This window comes from Triturus cristatus, chromosome 7 (genome assembly GCF_964204655.1).
Source record: "Triturus cristatus chromosome 7, aTriCri1.1, whole genome shotgun sequence".
In the NCBI taxonomy this organism is placed as follows: Eukaryota; Metazoa; Chordata; class Amphibia; order Caudata; family Salamandridae; genus Triturus; species Triturus cristatus.
Genome location: NC_140590.1, coordinates 263,663,787 through 263,683,537, shown reverse-complemented (window position 1 = coordinate 263,683,537; position 19,751 = coordinate 263,663,787). Strand labels below are relative to the sequence as shown.

The following is a 19,751-nucleotide window of genomic DNA, read 5'->3' as shown; positions in this document are numbered from 1 at the left end:
AACATGTGAGATGGTGCTCTAGCATGAGCTGAGCCTGTCTGCAGCTTTCGGAACCATGTCCTTATAGCTGTTCTATGATATCGCCTACCATATACTCTTAAAGTGCCTTAAAATCTTAAACGGTTATGGTAACTATGGTTTGGCTTTATCAAAACATGTCGTGTAAGGTGTCTAACACTTTGGAATAATACCCCCATACCATTTCTGGTGATGAGGATATTATTCCCCCCTTCTAGAGGGAGAGACATGTTAAAATCCTACTTTGCTGTTTAACTCTGACCAAAGCCTCAGCATCACAAAATGGATGCTGCTGCCACAGACACGAGTCTGACCTCCTGCAGCTGGGAGCCCTCCCAGCCAGGGAGGCCTGGACAATAGGTTTCCTGCTTGGGGAGGTGCTAGCACCTCCCCAGACAGACTTTAGTGTATTGAGGCAGGGAGGGCTGAAAGGAATGAGACATGCCTGGGGCACACAAGGTGCTCCATGCATAGTCCAGTTCAAACCGGTGCTGGGGCACTCCAGCCCCAGCTCTGGCGCGAAACTGGACATAGGAAAGGGGGTGTAGCCACCCCCCTTCCTGGTCCCACCCATAGGAGGGACCTTGCAGGTAGCCCAGCCCACTAGCCCAGTATATTAGAAGGTAGCTGAGCCCTGCAGAATTAGATTATCCTGAACCTGCATCTTGAACAGAAACTCTGGACCTTCAACATTCTACTACGGAAGAAGACTGAAGAATCTCCCTTGTGGCCAAGGAGTGACCACCCTGGGCAACCAGGCACCATCCAGCGACCTCTGCTTGCTTTGCGACTGATCCTACGAGGGACGACTGCAGAGACTGACCAGCGCCGTGACTTCCAGACACCTTTGAACCAGATCCACATCTACAGCAAAGCTGAGACCCGTGGAGGCAACGAGGGACGTGGGACCGGCGACTTGGGAAAAGTGGCTAGTAACTGACTAGCGCGACTTCTGAGGCTTCCTCGAGGCTGTGCTTGGGGAATTGAGAAGCCCCAATCCCGAGCACCATCTGCAAAGAAGATCAGCTCCCCACACTTCACGTGTTCACCGTGCGGCCCTTCTGCACCTGAGTTGCTCGACGTGTTGTCCAGTTGCTGGCCTGTTGGCTAGTGACCTCTGTGACGACGAACCTTCAATTTTGCCTTGCTGGTCCGGCTCCTCCGGACTGGTACCCGCTCCCATGTGAAAGGGAAGCACCCCAGAACTTCCTGCTCTGCGACAGAAGCAAGTCCTCCATCCTGCGTGGGTTACGCTTGCCAAGGCTTGTTGGGTCCTAACTCGACATCGACTCCGCCGACAGCAAGAGCCTTCGTGGGACAGCTCGCCTCCTGGTTCTGGTCGTCCTCGACGCCTCCTGGTACCCGTGGCTGCTGCGACAAGCTTCACCTCTTCACCTGCATCTTCATGACATCGCCTGGTTCCTTCCTGGTTCCTTCCCGGCTCCTGGCTGGTGACCTAGACTCTGTCCCCTCTGCTTGCAGGTATCCTCCTTCCTGATTCCATCCTTGGAATCCACCGGACACTCTTCACTGACTGCCTGTCAGCAACTTTCTTCAGGCATCCATAGGAGTCGACGACGAAACCCGACGCAAGTTCACACCTATGCACCCGCAGCCCGTGGGCTAGGTAACTTGAGTACTCCAGTGCTCACAAGGGTATTGACTATCCAAGTGTCTAGTTTCCAAGTCTCTAACTCCTAGTTCCTTCCGAAGTGTCCTAAAACTCTTAATTTCTAAATACTACTATTTCTATTGACTTTAACGCATTACGCGTGAGTGTTTCCACTCTGCACCTGAATCCCGTGGGCCTCCCACTGCCTAGCAACTGATAGGATAGTGTTATGTTATGTTATGTTATGTTAATTTATTTCTTCTATAGCGCACGGCTACTCCCAGGAGCGTCCCGGCGCTTTGCTGAAGAACAATAACAGATAGAAACAACACCTAGCAACTGCAAAAGAAAAGTAGAAAAGAGACTCAGGTTATCTAGAAGTACTTAATTAGTAAAGAGCCACGTTTTAAGCTCCTTTCTAAAGGCAAGGAGACTCGGGGCCTGTTTGAGAGAGAGTGGTAGTTCATTCCACTCCTTCGGGACTAGGTAGCGGAAGGATCGGCCACCCATCCTTACACGCTTAATGACCGGGACTGTCATTTTGGATAGCAAAGATGATCTCAGGGCCCTGCCCGGTACATATCGGGATAGACGTTTCCTTATGTACTTGGGGCAGGAGCCGTGTAGAGCCTTAAAGGCAAAAGTCAGGCACTTAAAAAGATTTCTTTTAGTGATCGGCAGCCAGTGTAAGTCTCTCAAAAGAGCCGTAGCGCCGGCTCTCCTTGGGAGCCCGTAAATAGCACGGGCTGCCGAATTCTGGACCACTTGCAGACGGGTCGAAAGATATTTTGGAAGGCCCAGAAAAAGGGCGTTTGCGTAGTCCAGTCGCGATCCAATCAAAGCCTGAACAATAGTCTTCCTATATTGAACAGACAAAAGAGGAAGGAACTTTCTCAGCATACGTAAAATGCCGAAGCATTTACCTGAGAGACACGAGATATGTGGCCCAAAAGACAGTTCACTGTCCACAATTACTCCCAGGTTTTTTGCTTTAAGTGACACACTGTCAGGTGGAAATAAATCTTGAGGCCACCAAGCTTTCCAATCTGGTTCACAGGTGCAACCAAAAAAGAGCAGCTCCGACTTGTCGGGATTGCACTTTAGCCCATTACACCTGAACCACTCGAAAACCGCCCCCAAACAGTCCTTGATCTGTACGCCATCGAAAGTACCGCCCCTGTCACAGGTGAACAGGAGCTGGGTATCATCGGCGTAAGATATGACCTGGGCGCCAAAAGATTCCGCGACTGCCGCCAGAGGAGCCATAAAGATATTAAATAGCGTGGGGCTAAGGATGGAACCCTGCGGTACCCCTACCTCTAATGGAGACATTTCCACGGAAAAAGGAGGCGCCCAGATCGTTAGTCGGCGGCCGGCTAGAAAAGATTTAAGCCAACTCCATACCGTTCCCTGAATGCCGCACTCCCAGAGTCTTTTAAGGAGGCGATCATGGGGAACGGTGTCGAATGCCGCCGATAGATCTAACATTACCAGCATAGCCCTTCCTCCAGAATCGAGTACTTCCCTGATGGCATCCGTGACCTCTAAGAGGGCCGACTCTGTGCTGAAATTTGCACGAAACCCAGATTGCGTATCGTGCAACAGGTCGTGTTCCTCAATGAAATTAGAAATCGTCCGATGGACAAATTTCTCGGCCACCTTTGCCAGAGCAGGGAGAAGGGAGATAGGTCTATAGTTGGCATGGATGAGGGGGTCCAAGGTAGGCTTCTTGATCAATGGCAGGATCAAGGCATGTTTCCATGCTTGTGGGACCACTCCTGTAAACAATGAAGAATTCAAGAGTGGATTCAGTAAAGCATTTAAAGCAGGTGCTACCCTCCCCAGATGTTTAGCTGGGCACGGGTCAAGTGGAGAACCAGATTTCAAACCAGACAGAAGCTCCAGGGAGGTGTCAAAACAAAGATGAGGAAAAAGTGAGAGAGAAGGGCCTAAACTCTCCCTAAAAACAGGGGGAGACGGGAGACCTGCGGCCACGTGTGAGCTAGGGTCGAGAAAAGAGGCTTGAATAGTTGTAATTTTGGTCGTAAAAAAAGTTGCAAGCTGTTTTAACCATTCTTCAGAATGAATATGAGATGGAGTGCAAACAGCAGGGGACATAAAATCCAAAACGACTTTAAAGATTTCCTTACAGCCATTTTCAGCCTCATCAATTCGACGCTCAAAGTATGATTTTTTTTCCTTCCAAATTGACTGATGATAGGCTTTAATTAATCCTCGAAATTTTGCTTTCTCAGTCAGGTCATAGGCCCGTCGCCAGACTCTCTCTGCCCTTTTACAGCCCTGACGCTGCTCCCTTAACTGGGGGGTGAACCACGGGGCAGACACTCTGCGCTTGCCACTTTTCTGCTTCTTTTCGGGAACTAGGGTCTGAAGTCTTGCTGTCAGCCAACTCTGAAAGAGATTAAGATTCTCCTCCAACGTACCCAGAAGAGGACAAGGAAAGATATTAAGAGCCTCAGATAGCATCTCAGCCGAAAGAAGATGGAAAGGGCGCGAGGATCGCGAGGTCTGTATAGATTCTCTCACCCGGGTGAGAGCTGCGACAGGTACCGAAAAAGAAACCAGAAAATGATCAGACCAGAGTACCGGTTGTGAGGACTCTATCACAATAGTTCTTGTAGAAAAGATCTGGTCGAGAGTATGGCCTTTGTTATGCGTTGGCTTTAGAAGAAACGGGGACAGACCTAAGGTATTAGTAATGTCACTCAATTTCATTGCGTCAGGGTCCACTACAATATCCATATGGATATTGAGGTCCCCAAGAAGCATGCAGTGCTCTGATCTGAGACAGGGGACAGAGAGAGCAACTTGCAGTGCATCAAAGAACGACCCAGTCGGCCCCGGGGCTCTATACAAGAGGATCCCGGTACAGGCCTGGAGGGGGGAGAGCTGAAGGGTGAAGCCTAAGGCTTCACAACCCTGAATGTTCTCCACTGGAAAGGTTGCGCAGGAGATGTTTTTATTGACCACAAGAGCTACTCCTCCCCCTCTACCAGATGTTCTGTCCCTTCTAAAGATGTTATAATCCGGAGGGATGGCGTTGGCAAGGTCAGGTGTTGAACAGTCACTCAGCCATGTCTCCGTAAGGAATAGACATGATATATCGGCTTTATACAATAAGTTCCAAATATCCAAAGAGTGACCAATCACGGATCTAGTGTTAAGAAGATAACATTGGAACGGGAACGGAGTGGTGTCAGGCGCAGTCCCGATGGAGATTAGAGGCCGCCACCCACAAGTAGAACAGCTTTTTCGGAAAAGCCGGCTGCCAGGAAAAGCAAGATGACATTGGCCACTAGAGGGGCGCAAAGCAAGTAAATCGGCCGCACTGTAGTATGCCATACCGTTAAGTTTTACCCGCCGGTATTACCAGCATAGACGGCAATACACGCCTCTCCGTCCTGCCCCGGCCACTCCCGAGACGCGGACGAGCACAGACGGGCAGGACTCTGGCTGGACTCAGGCGCGATGAAGGCGCTCCGCTGCGCGGCTGATAGAAGGCTCAAGTAGGCTCAGCAGGCCGAAATCTCGCGAGAATACGCGAGTGCCCGAGCCCGATCAAAGATGGCGCTTAGATTCGTCCCAGGTACCCCGTGATCCCGGACCCGCCAAAGGCAGTGGTGGTAGACCCCAAGGGGGTTTTTTAGAGTGCAGAATGAGGCCAGGGGGGTCGCAGCAGGTTAAAAACAAGGCAAATAACAAAGACAAAAGAAAATACAAAAACGGGATTATTTAAAAGCTATTAAGCAGCCAGAAAGCGCAACTAGCGCTAGTGCTATCGGTGAAATGGTCACCTTCTCCAGGCTGACCTACCGTCTCTCGCTGCCTCAAGTAGGCTCAGCAGGCCGAAATCTCGCGAGAATATGCGAGTGCCAGAGCCCGATCAAAGATGGCGCTTAGATTCGTCCCAGGTACCCCGTGATCCCGGACCCGCCAAAGGCAGTGGTGGTAGACCCCAAGGGGGGTTTTTAGAGTGCAGAATGAGGCCAGGGGGGTCTCAGCAGGTTAAAAACAAGGCAAATAACAAAGACAAAAGAAAATACAAAAACGGGATTATTTAAAAGCTATTAAGCAGCCAGAAAGCGCAACTAGCCCCAGCGATTCCCTAGGCCTATCCTGTGTTCGTGACAGTGGTTCTTATACCACTTACTTAGTATATGGTTTGCGTGGCCCTTAGGGCCTAACTATATTACTTACCTGTGTAATTTATGTATGCTTAAATAAGACTGTTTTGTACTTACCTCGACTCTCATAAAGAGTGCTGAAGGTGTTTTGACTAGAATAAATACATTCTATTTTTATAATATATCTGTTGTGGTGTCCTTTCATTTGGTATTCAAGGGGTTGCAAATGATATAACAGCTGGCTTCACATGCCATACAGAGTTTAGCCTAAAACTGCTCTTGTCCATGCTACCACTAGGATAGCTGGTCTATAAGGTTGACTTTACAACCAATCACCATAAGGGTTGTTTGGACTGATACAAGGTGTACACTAGAACTAGTGACATCATATATCAGGCCAACTTCTCACAATTGGCAACTGTATTATTAATGTTTATAGATAATGTCGGCATGAATCACTTGTGATTGGTTTGTCGTCTTGCAGGTGCTGGTGGTCGGCTTGGACGAACTGGTGAACATTAAAAATGTGGAACGGCTGAAGAAAGATTTAAGGGTATATTTTACATTTATTTATTAGCACTTTTGTCTAGTGTGAGTCATCACCTGATAGTGGGTGGCTCCATTTCGCAGACACAATTGTCCAGTCCTGTGATTTCCTTTTATGATACATAGCGTTTTGGGAGATGTGTTTCCTGTTCTTGTCAACTAAACAAATTGGACCAACACACAGAGAGCTAGTGATTTAAATAATAATGCCCAGGGATGGCAAGTTTTATTCCTGATGACATGGTAACCTTTGGTGAATAACCGGCATTGAGAAGTGAGTGAAGCATTTGGGGTGAAAAACATGGAGCGAAACATATGAGTGTTCTGGGAACAGAGATGCCTAAAGGTGAGTTGCACAAACAGTTCATTTAAGGGAAACGAGTTCATATAAGAGGTTTGCTTAGAGCAGAAACTTTCCATTAATTGTTCGTTAGTCCTTGTAGTTTCTTCACCTTTTCAGGTTGGATCCAGAGGATGGAACCGGTCTGGTTTCTCTCAGGTAGACTCTAAGTGTCCGTCTTCCCAGAATCGAAGGGCTTAGACATGGGCTCTGCGACAAACAAGCTGTTTCCAGAGACCAGGCTTTTCTTTTTTTCCGTTTACAGTGGACTTCATACATCTCAGTTTTTAAAGGCACTTTATTGCTTCTCTGTTGTGCAAAGGTTCTATTTATGGTCCCGCCCTTCTTCCAGCAGATGTTTATTATAGGGGTTCCCACGCCGGGAAACCCATTGCGGGTAGCTGTTGCGCGTTATAAGTTTAAATAAATAAAAAATTGAAAGGCCAACTTCATCAGTGTATTTTGTCAGTTCCAGCAGAGCTTTTAGAGTGGGGCAATGCCTCCTCGGAGTGTAAATATGCTCCGCATTAAATGTGAAAAGAGCCTGACCCATTTTGGGCTTCAGAAACCTCTCCCAGTATTGCCTTGTCCTACAATCGGTTTGTCGGTACTTCTGATATGATAATTGTGTGTCGCAACAGGAGATGGAGATGGGTATGACATATAGCTGAGTAAATCACAAGTGGTGTCTCTCGCTCTGCCTCTGGCGGGGTAAAAAAAAAAAAAGCAGATCTGTCCTTGAGGTACAATTAGAAATGGGATTGAAGATGTTTGTGCTCCTCCGTCTTTCCCTCTGTCCCGGATTGCTTTAGGCTTGTGCCTTTCCACCACAATAGGCTGCATTTGCCTCCTGCTCTCCCATGTGTCCCCTGTACCCATCTTCAGTCTTGTGTTGGCTTCTGCTCAGCTTCCCAATCTCTTGTCTCTGCTGATAGATATTAGCTCTCCTGAGCACAATAGTCTAGGGTCTATTATCGCCTGCTACTTTCTCCCTGCTATTATATATGCTGATCTTTTCTACAATCCCTTCCCTGGGCCTTCTTGCTTCAGGTTTCTGCACTCCTCAACCATCATGTGCGCACATGTGACTTCTGTGATCTTCTCATTGGCCTCCTGCACCCTCTCCCTAGAGTTTGGCAGTAATCCGCTGGACGCCTAGTAAACTGCTGTCTACTCCCTCAGACTTTTGCTCTCTGTATCTCCATCCCCAGAATGTTGTACAATCCTACATTCCTCGGATGATGTTCTATTATTTAATGCCAGTGATCTAGAGGTAGCCTAGTAGCGGACAGGCTGTTCACCGGTTTCTCAAAGTTCCTAATATATCACTGTCTCACATGCAAATAATGGTGTTTTTTCTGCAGTTTCCATCCTCAGATTGCATGTTTCTTCAAAAAGGCTCCTCTATCGTCCTAAAACTTTGCTTGAAAATTTACCTTGACTTAAAACATTAAACTGTTTCCTTTTTTTGCTTTCTTTCTAATGACTCGCCCCGAAACACTCCATCCTCTGCATGCCTCCTTTCTTGGATTACAGCCTACTCTAAATCACATGCATGTTTACATTAGTTACCTTTAATGTATTTCTCCACCATGCCCACGTCTCATTTCGTAGATCACAAGCTCTCCTTCTTTGAAACCATTCCACTGCAATTTAACAATCCCTGATCTCCTCTAACTTGTCAGTTAATATCACCTATTCTTTGCATGAACTTAAATAGCCCCCTCTAATAATCAAATTTAACCCTATCCTTTTAACGTACCACTAAGAAACTGAAGCAAATGCATGAATTCGTGTAGTTGAGAGCATATGACTAATGGCAATAACCACATGATTTTGGGTTCCAGAGCAAAGTGCTACCCAGCAGAAAGTGCTCATTACAATAATTCAATATATGTTTACCCTTTTCTCATCATGCCACACACTATTTCCTTACATATTCTCTGCTTGTATCTCAGGTCTCGGTAGGATACTGCCCTACTAACAGACCTCCTGTCCCCTTGCAAGCCTGCTCTGCTGCTCCTCTGCATCATAAAGACGTCTTGCCTGCTCTGGTCTTAGATCCTTTGTTGCATTTTAGTCCTCTGCTCCACTCTTACATTGTTTGGTCACTTCTCTAGGCCTGCTACCGGCTGATCGATAGCTTCTTGATGGTGTCCGAGAAGAGTGGTGACCTGACGCAGTGTGTGGATTGTGTGGTGCCCTACGATGGCCCCATCCTGCAGGTGAGCAACAACCCACATCAGAAATTAGAAGAGATGTAATGTACTCGTGCAAAGGGGGCTGTGATGGGTACAAAAAAGGTCACTTGTGCATGTGTTCTAATTTTTTTATTTATTTGCTTTGATTCTTTAGCCCAAATATCACTTGTTAGCATCCAAGAGGAATTTTTCATGTAACTAAATGATGTGGGCGTCTGACCCACATCTGAAATTTTTTTCAATTGTTCCACAGTCATGGGGTATAAATATTTTGAATGCTAGAAGTCTCTGGTCTTTACATGGGACTTGTCTTGCACTAATTTGAATTATTATAGTAATTTCACACTATACTGCTAACTGAACGTTCCTAAGAAGGGAAAGATAAATGTTCAAATTAAAAGCTCTCTTGGAAAAAACTTCTATGGTGCAGAATATGATGAAGTAAATCATATCTTCCAACTCCCCCTCATTTGACAGGTGTCGCCCTCTTGTCTATAAAGTATGTAAACCATCCAAAATCATCACATGTCCAAGTAGACTGTCGCTAGGCCATGCTCCGTTCACTTTAAAGGGATCCCACTTTTAAATATCTGGCTTCAGGAATTTTTTTCAGAATGGGTCATGGGTGCATTCTGATGGGCCACATGTAGGCCCAGTTTTTGTTGATTCTGGGGATAACCTAGAAGTCCCAGATTTACATAAAATAGGCTTCCAAATAGGCACCATGATGCAAATGGTAGATTCTGCTTGTACACAGAACATGTAGAGAATTATGTAGGAGTAAGAGCAGGTGGAAGTCTGTACTCATCGGCCCCACCCCTGTCATTTCGGGCAGGCCAGGCTTCAACACAACCACCGAGATACCAAGCTGGTCGTCATGAAGTAGCAGAAGCTTAACAAGACCCCCAAAACCACACTGAAGCCTTGCAATTTTCATACTGGAAAGGTTGACTCTTTACTCATTTCAAAGTGTCCGACATTTCATGACCAAAATGAGGTAGGAATTTTCAGGTTTTAACAATACTGATTGTCATAATGATATCATCACTAGGAATTACATAACCATTGGAAAAATTGCAGGAAATGTATATGAAAAATATGCTGCGAAAGGTTCTCTTTTTCATAGGGAAGGGGCTGAACATGCAGACGTGTGAATCGCGAAGACCATGGGAGGAATATTAGGGGTTGTGCAATTTCAGAAGTAGAAAGATCTGGTAAGATGTCCGTAGGCCCCAATCTCCGCCATCACTCCTGCCATCTTAAATCTTTTTACCAAACGTACGCCTATACTATTGTCTCTATCAGCCTTTTCAAAAAGATATACTCTACATATTAGAAACGTCCTACTTGTACAAAAAGTCTCTGTGCAAATTTAAGAAAATCAGATAGAGGCACATTTAAAAATCTTGCATTAGGTAAATGAAGCATGTGCAGCAAACCTACAACTGTACCCAATTTTTTTTATTATATAATTATGAAAATGTGCAACTGAGGAACTGTTCCAAGACATGCAAACACATTTTTGTGGATTTCAGTACATATATTTAAAAAAAGCACCAACACTAACTTTCCGCCCTCTTATATAAGCACTCCCGCGAGGAAAGAGTGTTTAATAAAAAAGGACACTTCTGGTCTTCTACCTGTTTATTTAATGTTCCACCCAGCAGTGCTCTTTTAATTCCATGCTCATTGGAAAGCACTCATCTGACCTGGCGATCTTAAATAGTAATGGGACACCACCACTGTCCGGAAAAAAACAATTCGCCTGATGTCACACAATCACAACACCTAACATACATGTGTGGGCAGTAAAAGGAGAATCATACATTCATCTCAGAATATCCAAATAATTCATTTATTACAGAATAAACCCAAAACAACAATTCTGAAGAGTCATGGAGGGTCTTCTCAGGACATTCTGTAAGTCACAGCCTGCAAGACAAAAACCTAGATAAGGTGTGTCATGCGCTCATCAAAGTACAGAGAGAGAGAGAGAGAGAGAGAGAGCAAGGGAGAGGGAAAGGGAGAGGAAGGGAGAGAAAGGGAGGGAGGGAGAGGGAGAGATTTTATGTTTCTCTGAACGCATAACTGTGTGAAGAACGTAGAGGCCAGGTTCCCTGAGCACAGTTGTTGCACGCACTAGCAGCCTGGAGTCACCCAAAAGCAGTTAGAAATTGTTCTACAGCTGGACACATGCACAGTAATTGGAAGGCACTTGAAGTGGGAGATGGCAGTGGCAAAGCCAAAAAACAACTATTTCATGGAGACGAGGATTTGTGCCCCTCCCTACACCTCTGTTGTACCTGCAATAGTGAGTGGGAACATAGCCGTCTTCAAAAAAAAAAAAAGTGTCATTGGTTGTTCCCCGAGAGAGACCCAGGCCCAATGACACAACTTGGGGACATGGAGACGTTAGTGGGAGAAAAGAGACGGGCTGCGTCATCCTCATTCACAAATTAACTGGTTGACAGGTATGGTAATTGGCTTTCACAAATAGTGTCTCAGTTTTTCTACCACATAGGCATTCCCACTACCGAAATAACCAGTAATGTAGCATGAAACAGCCAATTCCTGATGTGTAACGGTAATAGCAGTTATTGGCCAGAGCAGGAATTAAGGGCCAGTTGTAAGTGGGTCCATAATGTATTTATTGCTGTCCTCACCCAGGTTATGAGGACGATCATTCGCCGTTCGTCCAGCAGATGGTGTGGCAGCTGGTATGTAGCAGTGGAGATGCCTCTGGTGAGGGAATTCTGCCTTCTTGCACCCTTGCCTCGCCATACAAATAGGGCGCTGATTGGCTGCTGGGATGCTACTTGGAAGTGTGAGGCTGGCAGAGTTGTTCCCTGGTCAGGGAGTCTGCCAAAGGGCAACATTTGCCTGTTAGAGTGTAAGAGCGTGGAATTGCTAAAACATCTCCCAATCACAAGGTTATATCTAAGGCAAGGTAAATAAATACCACAGCCAGACCTAAATTGGTTGGGAGTCCCCCTTCCAAAATCTGACCTGCATGTCATCATTTGCCTTAATGGACGCAATACTAGCTGTAAAGCAGTGGAATTGGTGAAATCAACAAGACACGTTTTAGTACTTACTGAAACTTGGTTTTCCAACAGTAATTCTGTAGTCTTTAACACTGTCCCAAAACCAAGCCTGTACCAGCAGTCACACACGTGAGAAAGAAGGTGGAGGAGCTATTCTATACTCCATTTAAACTTTTCTGCAAATTCCATGCCTCAGTACCTATCATTTGAGCAGCTAAGAGTTAAGTGCACATCTGGGACTGATTGTTCTGTACTAATCCCAGTGCTGTATCCATCAATATAACCATTGCTCGTACCAGAATTATGAAGTCTCTGTGACGAGCTTTAGGCCCTAGCAAATATATTTTTCATAGAAGAGGGTTTTATTATTAATCTTTTTAAATTACTAGCCTTTACATTACTAGATATTCTAGGATCCCACCAGTATGCTAATGGCTCCATGCACCAAGCTGGCCACCTCCTGGAAATAGATCTGGACTGAAATGTCCCTCCTTCAGGTATCCTTTTCATCCTGGTTGCCTGGTCTGAACGAGGCCTAGTGAACTTTTTTGTGGCCGACGCACTGTCCAGTTGTATAAACATAAGCCAGGCCAAACCATGACTGGATCAACCGGAAACCTTTAAGCAAGTTGCACCCACTATTGGTGTAAGTCGATTGAGCTACAGTGAAAATGGAGACTCTTCACTTGGAGTTTAAGTACCCCCATGTAGACCCTTATGGGGCCACCCTTATGAGCACAGCCCTACATATGGGGAAAACGATGGACTGTGATGCGGCCCTGAATTATTATCACTGGCAGAAATTAATTCAAGCACTCCTCCCATCAATTTTTTTGTTTTCCTCAATATTAGGCAGGCAGTGTGATAGGCATCCGGACCCAGACATGGGTCCTGTGCTCACTGTACTGCAGGACTCGAGCTATACCATACAGATGAGCAGCTCTGCCAAGTGTCATGCATCACGTGTTAGACTAACGTATATAGATAATTGACAGACCCCTCTCAGGGCGCCTCTGCGCAAGCCAAAGCTACTGGGCCCAACCAAGGGGGTTAGGGCTTTTTACTCCTGAGGCCCCAGGGCTAAAACTACTTTGTGTCTGCTGGGCCAAGTACTACCCATTCAGAACTTGACTCCCAGTGTTAGTGCTGGTTGAGCAGTCCAAGGATTCTCATTGGTGGGGTTGCGGGGAGGTGTGGGATGTAAGGAGGCAGATGCAAGGTGTACACACACTCACAAATCAAAACACGCTCAGCAACCTCAGTAAATGAATGTCCAGCCAAATACTTGCTATTATGAATTGTAGTATTTATATACAAACACAAAGTGAAATACGGCAAAAACCGAATAATACACACAGTCTCCGTAAGGCTGGCGCTCTAGCGTTCGCTAGGTATGTCCCCATTCACGTGAGTTGATCATTCAGGTTAGGGCTCTCTAGAAAGTAGAAGTCTTAGAAGTTCCACAATGGCTTCTTAAAAGTCAAAGTGTCCAGGTGCAGCTGCGCTTATAGTCAGAGTGTGTTCCCCTAGAAGCTCAATGGCCCAGCAATCAGTCTTACCCGCTCTCGCTTGGACTTGCGGTTTGGCAGGCCTGTGCTTTTATAAGTGGACTGGCGGTGAGCAGAAGACTTGATGCTGCAGCGAGGCGACATGGATCTGTGATGCTTCTCCAATCATTTTTTTTATTTTTTTAAATATCTTTATTGCATTTTTCAAAGCTTTTTACATTTTAAAGTTGTTCATAACAGTATACATACATATACAGGCAAGCATCGTGAAAGAGTACATGTAGCCGATATTCTTAGCATAAGTAAATTTACAGAACATAGATGGGCATTTCTCTACATTCGTAATACTAAAAGGGAACTGTTATACACTACCTCTACCTTGTTCTCTGTCACTCCTTTCCTTTGTTCACAAATGATAGCGCCTGTGAGATATACAGTCACATCAACCATGGTTTCGTTTGTCACGTAGAGTGTACAGTGATTCATCACATGGGAGAACATATGTTCACCCCCATATAAAACTAATAAATCTGCAAGATTTGCTGATAAGATATATATATTTTAATCCTCTAAACTAAGAACTTGTTTAACAAACTGCCATCAATATAGTATCGCTGCTGGGCCTGGATATGTGTGTCTTGCACTTGTATGTTATGTTAGCTCACCAGGGTGGCACCTTGGCTCATGTATACAGTTAAGTGCTGGGTGCGCCAGGTGATCGGTTATGGTCTTGGGTAAGTTTGCCGCGGCAGTGGATGCAGGTCGTGTGTTTCATTATGGGTCCCAGCTGAAATGTTGGATGACGTGCGCCCATTGACTTGAGACTGCGGTGTTTGTGTTAGCTACTTTCAGGGGAGGTGCTGCCGTCATCAGTATTGTTCCCGTGTGTGAATGCCATAAGGATGGGCTATCGGGTTCCTGCAGAGTTCTGCTGTTTCTTCCCTGTGCAGTGTGGTACTTTCTGCCTGTGCCCATACCGCAAGTGATTTTTCCCAGCTGACTATTTCCGGGGGAGTATTGTGTTTCCATCTTTTTGTGATTAATCGCTTCGCCACTATCAGTCCCAGGTCTCGAAACCAGGAGGTGACTTTATTTTTTTGGGATCTGGCATATAGACCCAGTATACAAACCTCCCACGTGTGTGGTAAGGGCACATCAGTGCAATTTGCAAGTGCTGTCTTTACTGCGTGCCAGTAGAGTTGAAGGGAGGTGCAGGACCAGAGCATGTGCAAAAGGTTTGCGTTTATCTGCTGACATCGCGGGCACGCGGAATTGGCAATGTTGAAATATTTATTTATGTTATCGGGCGAGAGATAAGCTCTTTGTAATATATATGTTTGTATGAGTTGAAATTTTGAGCTTCTCGGTATGGAGGAGGAGCCAGCAAGGACAGAGCCCCATTCCTTTTCTGTCCACAGTTGCCCTCTATCTGCTTCCCATCGTGCACGAAGACTCAGCATGGGCTTCAGCGTGTGCGTAAGTAGAGCTTCCACCAACCAGTCTACTATGTGTGAACCCGCTCCCATTAAGTGTAAGTACTGCAGCAGCAGGTGTGTTGCCAGTTCGGTCGTTATGTCTCCCCATGCTGCCGATAGAGATCTTGTAATAGAAGTGTGCAGAAGAAATTGACCTGCTGGCAACTCATGGTCTTCTGCCAGCGCCTCAAATGAGAGCAGGGAGCCATCTGCATAAAGGTCGCCCAGTGTGTCTATGCCCGTTGTGTGCCAGTGTGTAAGAATCCCTTCGGGGCTGCCGCCCTCCCTCTGGGCGTTCCCATGAGAGGCAGTATCGGGGCGTAGGGGGTTACTGCACGGGTGAGGTGCAGACTCCTCATGTAGCATTTATGCCCCAGTTCCAGATGTATCTGGGATGGGCGTAGAGGTTTAGCGATGGAGTGGAACAGATGGTATATTTGTGACTGTGTCCATGGCTGTTGCAGGGTTGCCATATCCTCTAATCCCCTGCCGCTCAATCACCTTTTCACCCATTATAACTGGGCCGCTAAATATTCTAATTCCATGTTTGGGACTGCCAGTCCTCCATGGCTGGTGGGGGCGTAGAGTTTCTACAGTGCACCCCGGGGTCTGCCTTTGTTCCATATCAAGTCACGGAACAGATGTTCCAGCTCACGGAAAATGTTGGTCGGGACATAGATCGGGAGGTTCGAAAAATATTATAATAGTTTTGGTAGGATTATCATTTTTAGCAAAGTGATGCGGCTCATGACATTCAGTGGGAGTGACTTCCAAAATTGCACTTGTGCTCTAACAGCTGAGATGGCTCTGGTCAGGTTTCCTTCCAGTATATCGGCGGGCGATCGATCTATGAAGACGCTAAGATAGCGGAACTTAGCAGGGTACCACGTAAGAGTGGAGCCGTTTATGAGCACATCTTTCTCCACCGCATTTTCGCTAAAGGAATAGACACCCGATTTTGCCCAGTACACCCAGAGTCCAGATACTTTCTCAAAATCCCTGAGCGTGTCTGCTATGGTCGTGGGAATGTTATCCAGGTCACACACATACAGTAGCAGATCGTCTGCATATAAAGAAACGGCATGCATCCCATCACCTAATTGTATGCCCCACATGTCTCCATCTCTGCGAAGCAGCATCGCTAGTGGTTCCATAGCCAGTGAGAAGAGTAACGGGGACAGGGGGCATCCCTGGTGCGTGCTTCTTCTCACCTGGATGGGGTCCGAAATGAGCCAACCTGTCCTAACTCAAACAATCGGTCGTTGGTAAAGCAGTTGGACCATGCTCATGTAATGGTCCCCTAGTTCACATTTGTGTAAGACTGCAGCCAAATAGGGCCATTCCAGGGAGTCAAATGCCTTCTCCAGATCCAGCACTAGGCAGCCAGAACGTGGCCATCTGTGTAATGCGTATTTCTGTACCTTGAAGAACCTGCGTATGTTAAGGGAGGTGCTTCTGGCGGGGACGAAACCGTTCTGGTCAGGGTGTACCAGTATTTTAACCAATGGTGCTAACCGTTTAGCCAGGATCGATGCGAAGATCTTGTGGTCAGTGTTTTTAGGAGGGCTAGTGGGCGATGAGAACCTAAAGCTTCGGGGTTTCTGCCAGGTTTGAGGAGCGAGACCAGTAACGCTTCATTTTGTGTGTCAGCGAGTGTGGAGACGTCTCCAGCAGTCTTGTACACTTTTAACAGCTGTGGTGCTAGTATGTGTGCGTTGGCCTTGTAAAACTCCGTCAGGTCCCGGCGATTTACCGTTAGACAACGCGAAAATGCTGTCCCGGAGCTCCTCTAGAAGGATAGGGTCGTTCTATTCTGCGCTCTGATCACACGTAGGATGAGGTAGGGTGATCCCTTCAAGATAGAGCTGTAGCTCCATTGGGGTAGCTTGTGCATGGGATTTGTATAATTCCAGATAATGCGCCACGAATTCGCAATGCATGTCTCGCTGTGTATATACTGTAGCCCCTCGTGCCGTGCGTATAGATGCTACAGGTGCTGTCGTCTTGTCTTGGCGGATCAACCATGTTAGCAGTTTTCCTGCTTTGTCCCCCATGTGATGTGTTCGTGCCGAATGTGCTGCATAATTAAGGCATCAGTGCCGTTCTAGTAACCGAACGTGCTCCTCCCTGTGGCGTGTAAGACATCTGGGAGATCCCTCAGCCGCCTCTTGCTCACTGGCTGCCAGCTTTCTCTCTATAGTTGTGAGATCTTTCTCTAGCTGTACTCTCATGCCTGCTTGTGTTCCCAGGCAGTGTCCCCTCATGACCACTTTGAGGGCATCTCACTCCAACAGCGGCGATGAGGCCGTGCCTTCATTTTCGTCAAAGTATTGTGCTCCGGTAGTGGCTAATAAGTCACGAAAGGGCGCGTCAAGTAAAGTGTCTGGTTGGAGGCGCCAGATAGGAATCGGCAGCACTTCCCCTTCCCACTCTAGCTCCAGCACATGCGGATTGTGGTCTGAGTGTGTCCGCCCCATGTAGTGTGACCCAGAAACACATGGCAAGAGATCACTGGACACAATGAATCGGTCCAAGCGCACATGGAGGCTATGTGCTCCTGAATAATAGGAATATATTCTTTCTTGTGGGTTTCTATGTCTCCAGGTGTTTGTTAGATGCCACTGTCTCGCCCAGTTATTTAACGCTTTCATTGCAGAGTGTGTGGCTGTGCCAGGCAAGGGGGGAAAGGAGTGGTCTAGCGAAACGTCTAAAACGCTGTTGTAGTCCCCACCTAACACCATGGGGGTATCATGCCATGTAGCCAATTTGTGAGATAGCATTTTAAAAAAGGCAGCCTGATCGGAATTAGGCACGTACAATGACGCAATAACTACCGGTCACCTGTCCAGGGCGCCCTTCACTATCACGTATCTGCCTTCCACATCAATTAATGAATCCACCACCCGGAAGGGAGTCCCCGGCCACGCCCATATCAAAACTCCCCTTGCATACGCTGAGTAGCCTGTGGCGTACATTTGCCCCTTCCACTTCCTGTGTAGTTGTGTCACCTCTGGTTTGGGCGAGTTTGTCTCTTGGAGGAGAGTATGTGGTCTTTGTGTTTGGCAGGAGATGTAAAAAGCAGGAGTCTAGACAATGTCATTAGAAGTCTGTGGAGTGACCTGTGGTAGTTGACATGTGTCTGGTGAAGTCAGATAACTGTCCGAAAGTTCCTCGTCGCTCGCCGGCCCCTGCTGGTCAGAAGTCGAGTTGGCGTCTTCATCCTGTGTCCCGCTGATGGCCGCAACTGACTGGAGGGCCTGGAGCTGGCCGCTCAGTGTCAGCTCCGGAATCGGTCCAAGGGTACGAGAGGTCGAGGGCTGTGTCTTTTACTTTACCCTACGACGACAGCGTGGGGATGTAGCTCTCTCAGTCCAGAGGTTTGGGCCCTGCCTCCCATGGAGTCATAAGTGTCGAGCCAGTCCTCCGTCCCCTCAGGGGTGTTGAAGAAGTGAGTCTTTCCATTTGCGATCACCCTTAGCTTCGCCGCAAACAGCAAAGAGTACTTGAGATTGTTTTGCCAGAGCCGTCTTTTGCCTGTCATGTATGAGTATCGTTGTTTCTGAATTTGCAGTGTGTAGTCCGGGAAAAACATAACTTTGTGGTTGTCTACCTGTACATCTTACAATTTCCTGGTTTCTTGGAGCATGGCATCTTGGTCTCTGTAGTTCAACAGGCGGATTAGAAGCGGTCTTGGATTGGAGCCCGGGGGTGGGGGCCTGGCTGGCACCCAATGTGCTCTTTCGACGACAAAATGGGGAGAAAGGGCTTCCCCAGGCAGCAGCGTGCGGAGCCAGTGTTGAGTGTAGGCCACCGGGTCTATGCCTTCCCACCCCTCCGGCAGGCCCACCACACGGACGTTGTTGCATCTAGCCCGACCTTCGGCGTCTTCGGCCCTGTCTTCCAAGAACTCCACTTGGTTGAGTAGGCCCTGGATGTGCTTCTCCGCCGTGGTCACCCGTGGGGAGACGTCGGCAATGGAGTTTTCGGCAGTGGTAGTTCGGTCCGGGAGCTTTCGATGGTCCGCATGGAGCAAAGTGAGATCAACGGCCACCATATCTATTTTGCTTTCCAGGGAGGTGCGGATCTGGTTTATTGTTTCCCCTAATTTCTCCACCGCTGCCAGCACTGCATCCAGCTTGTGAGACATTGGGTCAGCTGTGCCCTCTTCTGCCATTCTGTCCACCTGGGCTCGAGTTTGTGGGGGGTGGGGCTGCTGTGCCCCCAACACCGGTCCGCGTGCGTCCTACACGCGATATGGGCCTCTGAATGTCTGCTCAAGTGGTCTGGTGGCTGGTAGGGCACCACCGCTGCCCTTCATGTACGGTCAGTTAAAGGAGTGGCTGCGCCGGTCCAGCAGGTGAAGCGCGTAATTGTAAGTTGCAGTCTCCAGCACCTCCTGATTTTCCCCGATCCCGCGACACACTCCCTGCAGGCAGGATTCTACAGGTTTTGAAGCGGCGTGTCAGAGGGGTCACCAGCGCCAGTCCGGGCCCATCCCTGTAGCACCGTGTTGTCCACCAGCGGTGCCAGGGTCATCGGAGTTCGATGCCAACGGGCGTCTCAGTCACTCCATCCTTGGCACTTCCTCGTTGTGCGGTCGTATGCGCTCACCGCCATCACCCGCGCCATCACTCTGGGCTGGGAAGGTCGCACTGCAGCAGCGTCACTTTGTGGATGGTTCTCACGGACTGATAGTGCCCCAGGCACTGTCTTGACCTCCCGGGCCCGCAATTCACTCCCTGCAGGTGGGATCAATGTGGCGAGGCAATGTGTGAGAGGGGTCGACAGCGCCAGATCGCGCCCGTCCCTACGGCACCGCGCCGTTCCTCTCCGCCACCGGTGCTGCTGGAGATAACTACCAC

The 19,751-nt window shown here is 47.7% G+C and overlaps 1 protein-coding gene across 5 annotated transcripts in view; it reads left to right on the top strand.

Moving 5' to 3' along the window:
- The window catches only part of FUZ (fuzzy planar cell polarity protein), a 138,532-nt gene that overhangs the window by 35,832 nt on the left and 82,949 nt on the right, over positions 1-19,751 (top strand). For all 5 annotated transcript variants that reach the window (XM_085616182.1, XM_085616185.1, XM_085616183.1 and 2 more), the window contains 2 exons: positions 6,260-6,328; positions 8,782-8,886. In XM_085616182.1, coding sequence (XP_085472308.1) covers positions 6,260-6,328; positions 8,782-8,886 — 174 coding nt within the window. The remainder of the gene's footprint in view (positions 1-6,259; positions 6,329-8,781; positions 8,887-19,751) is intronic.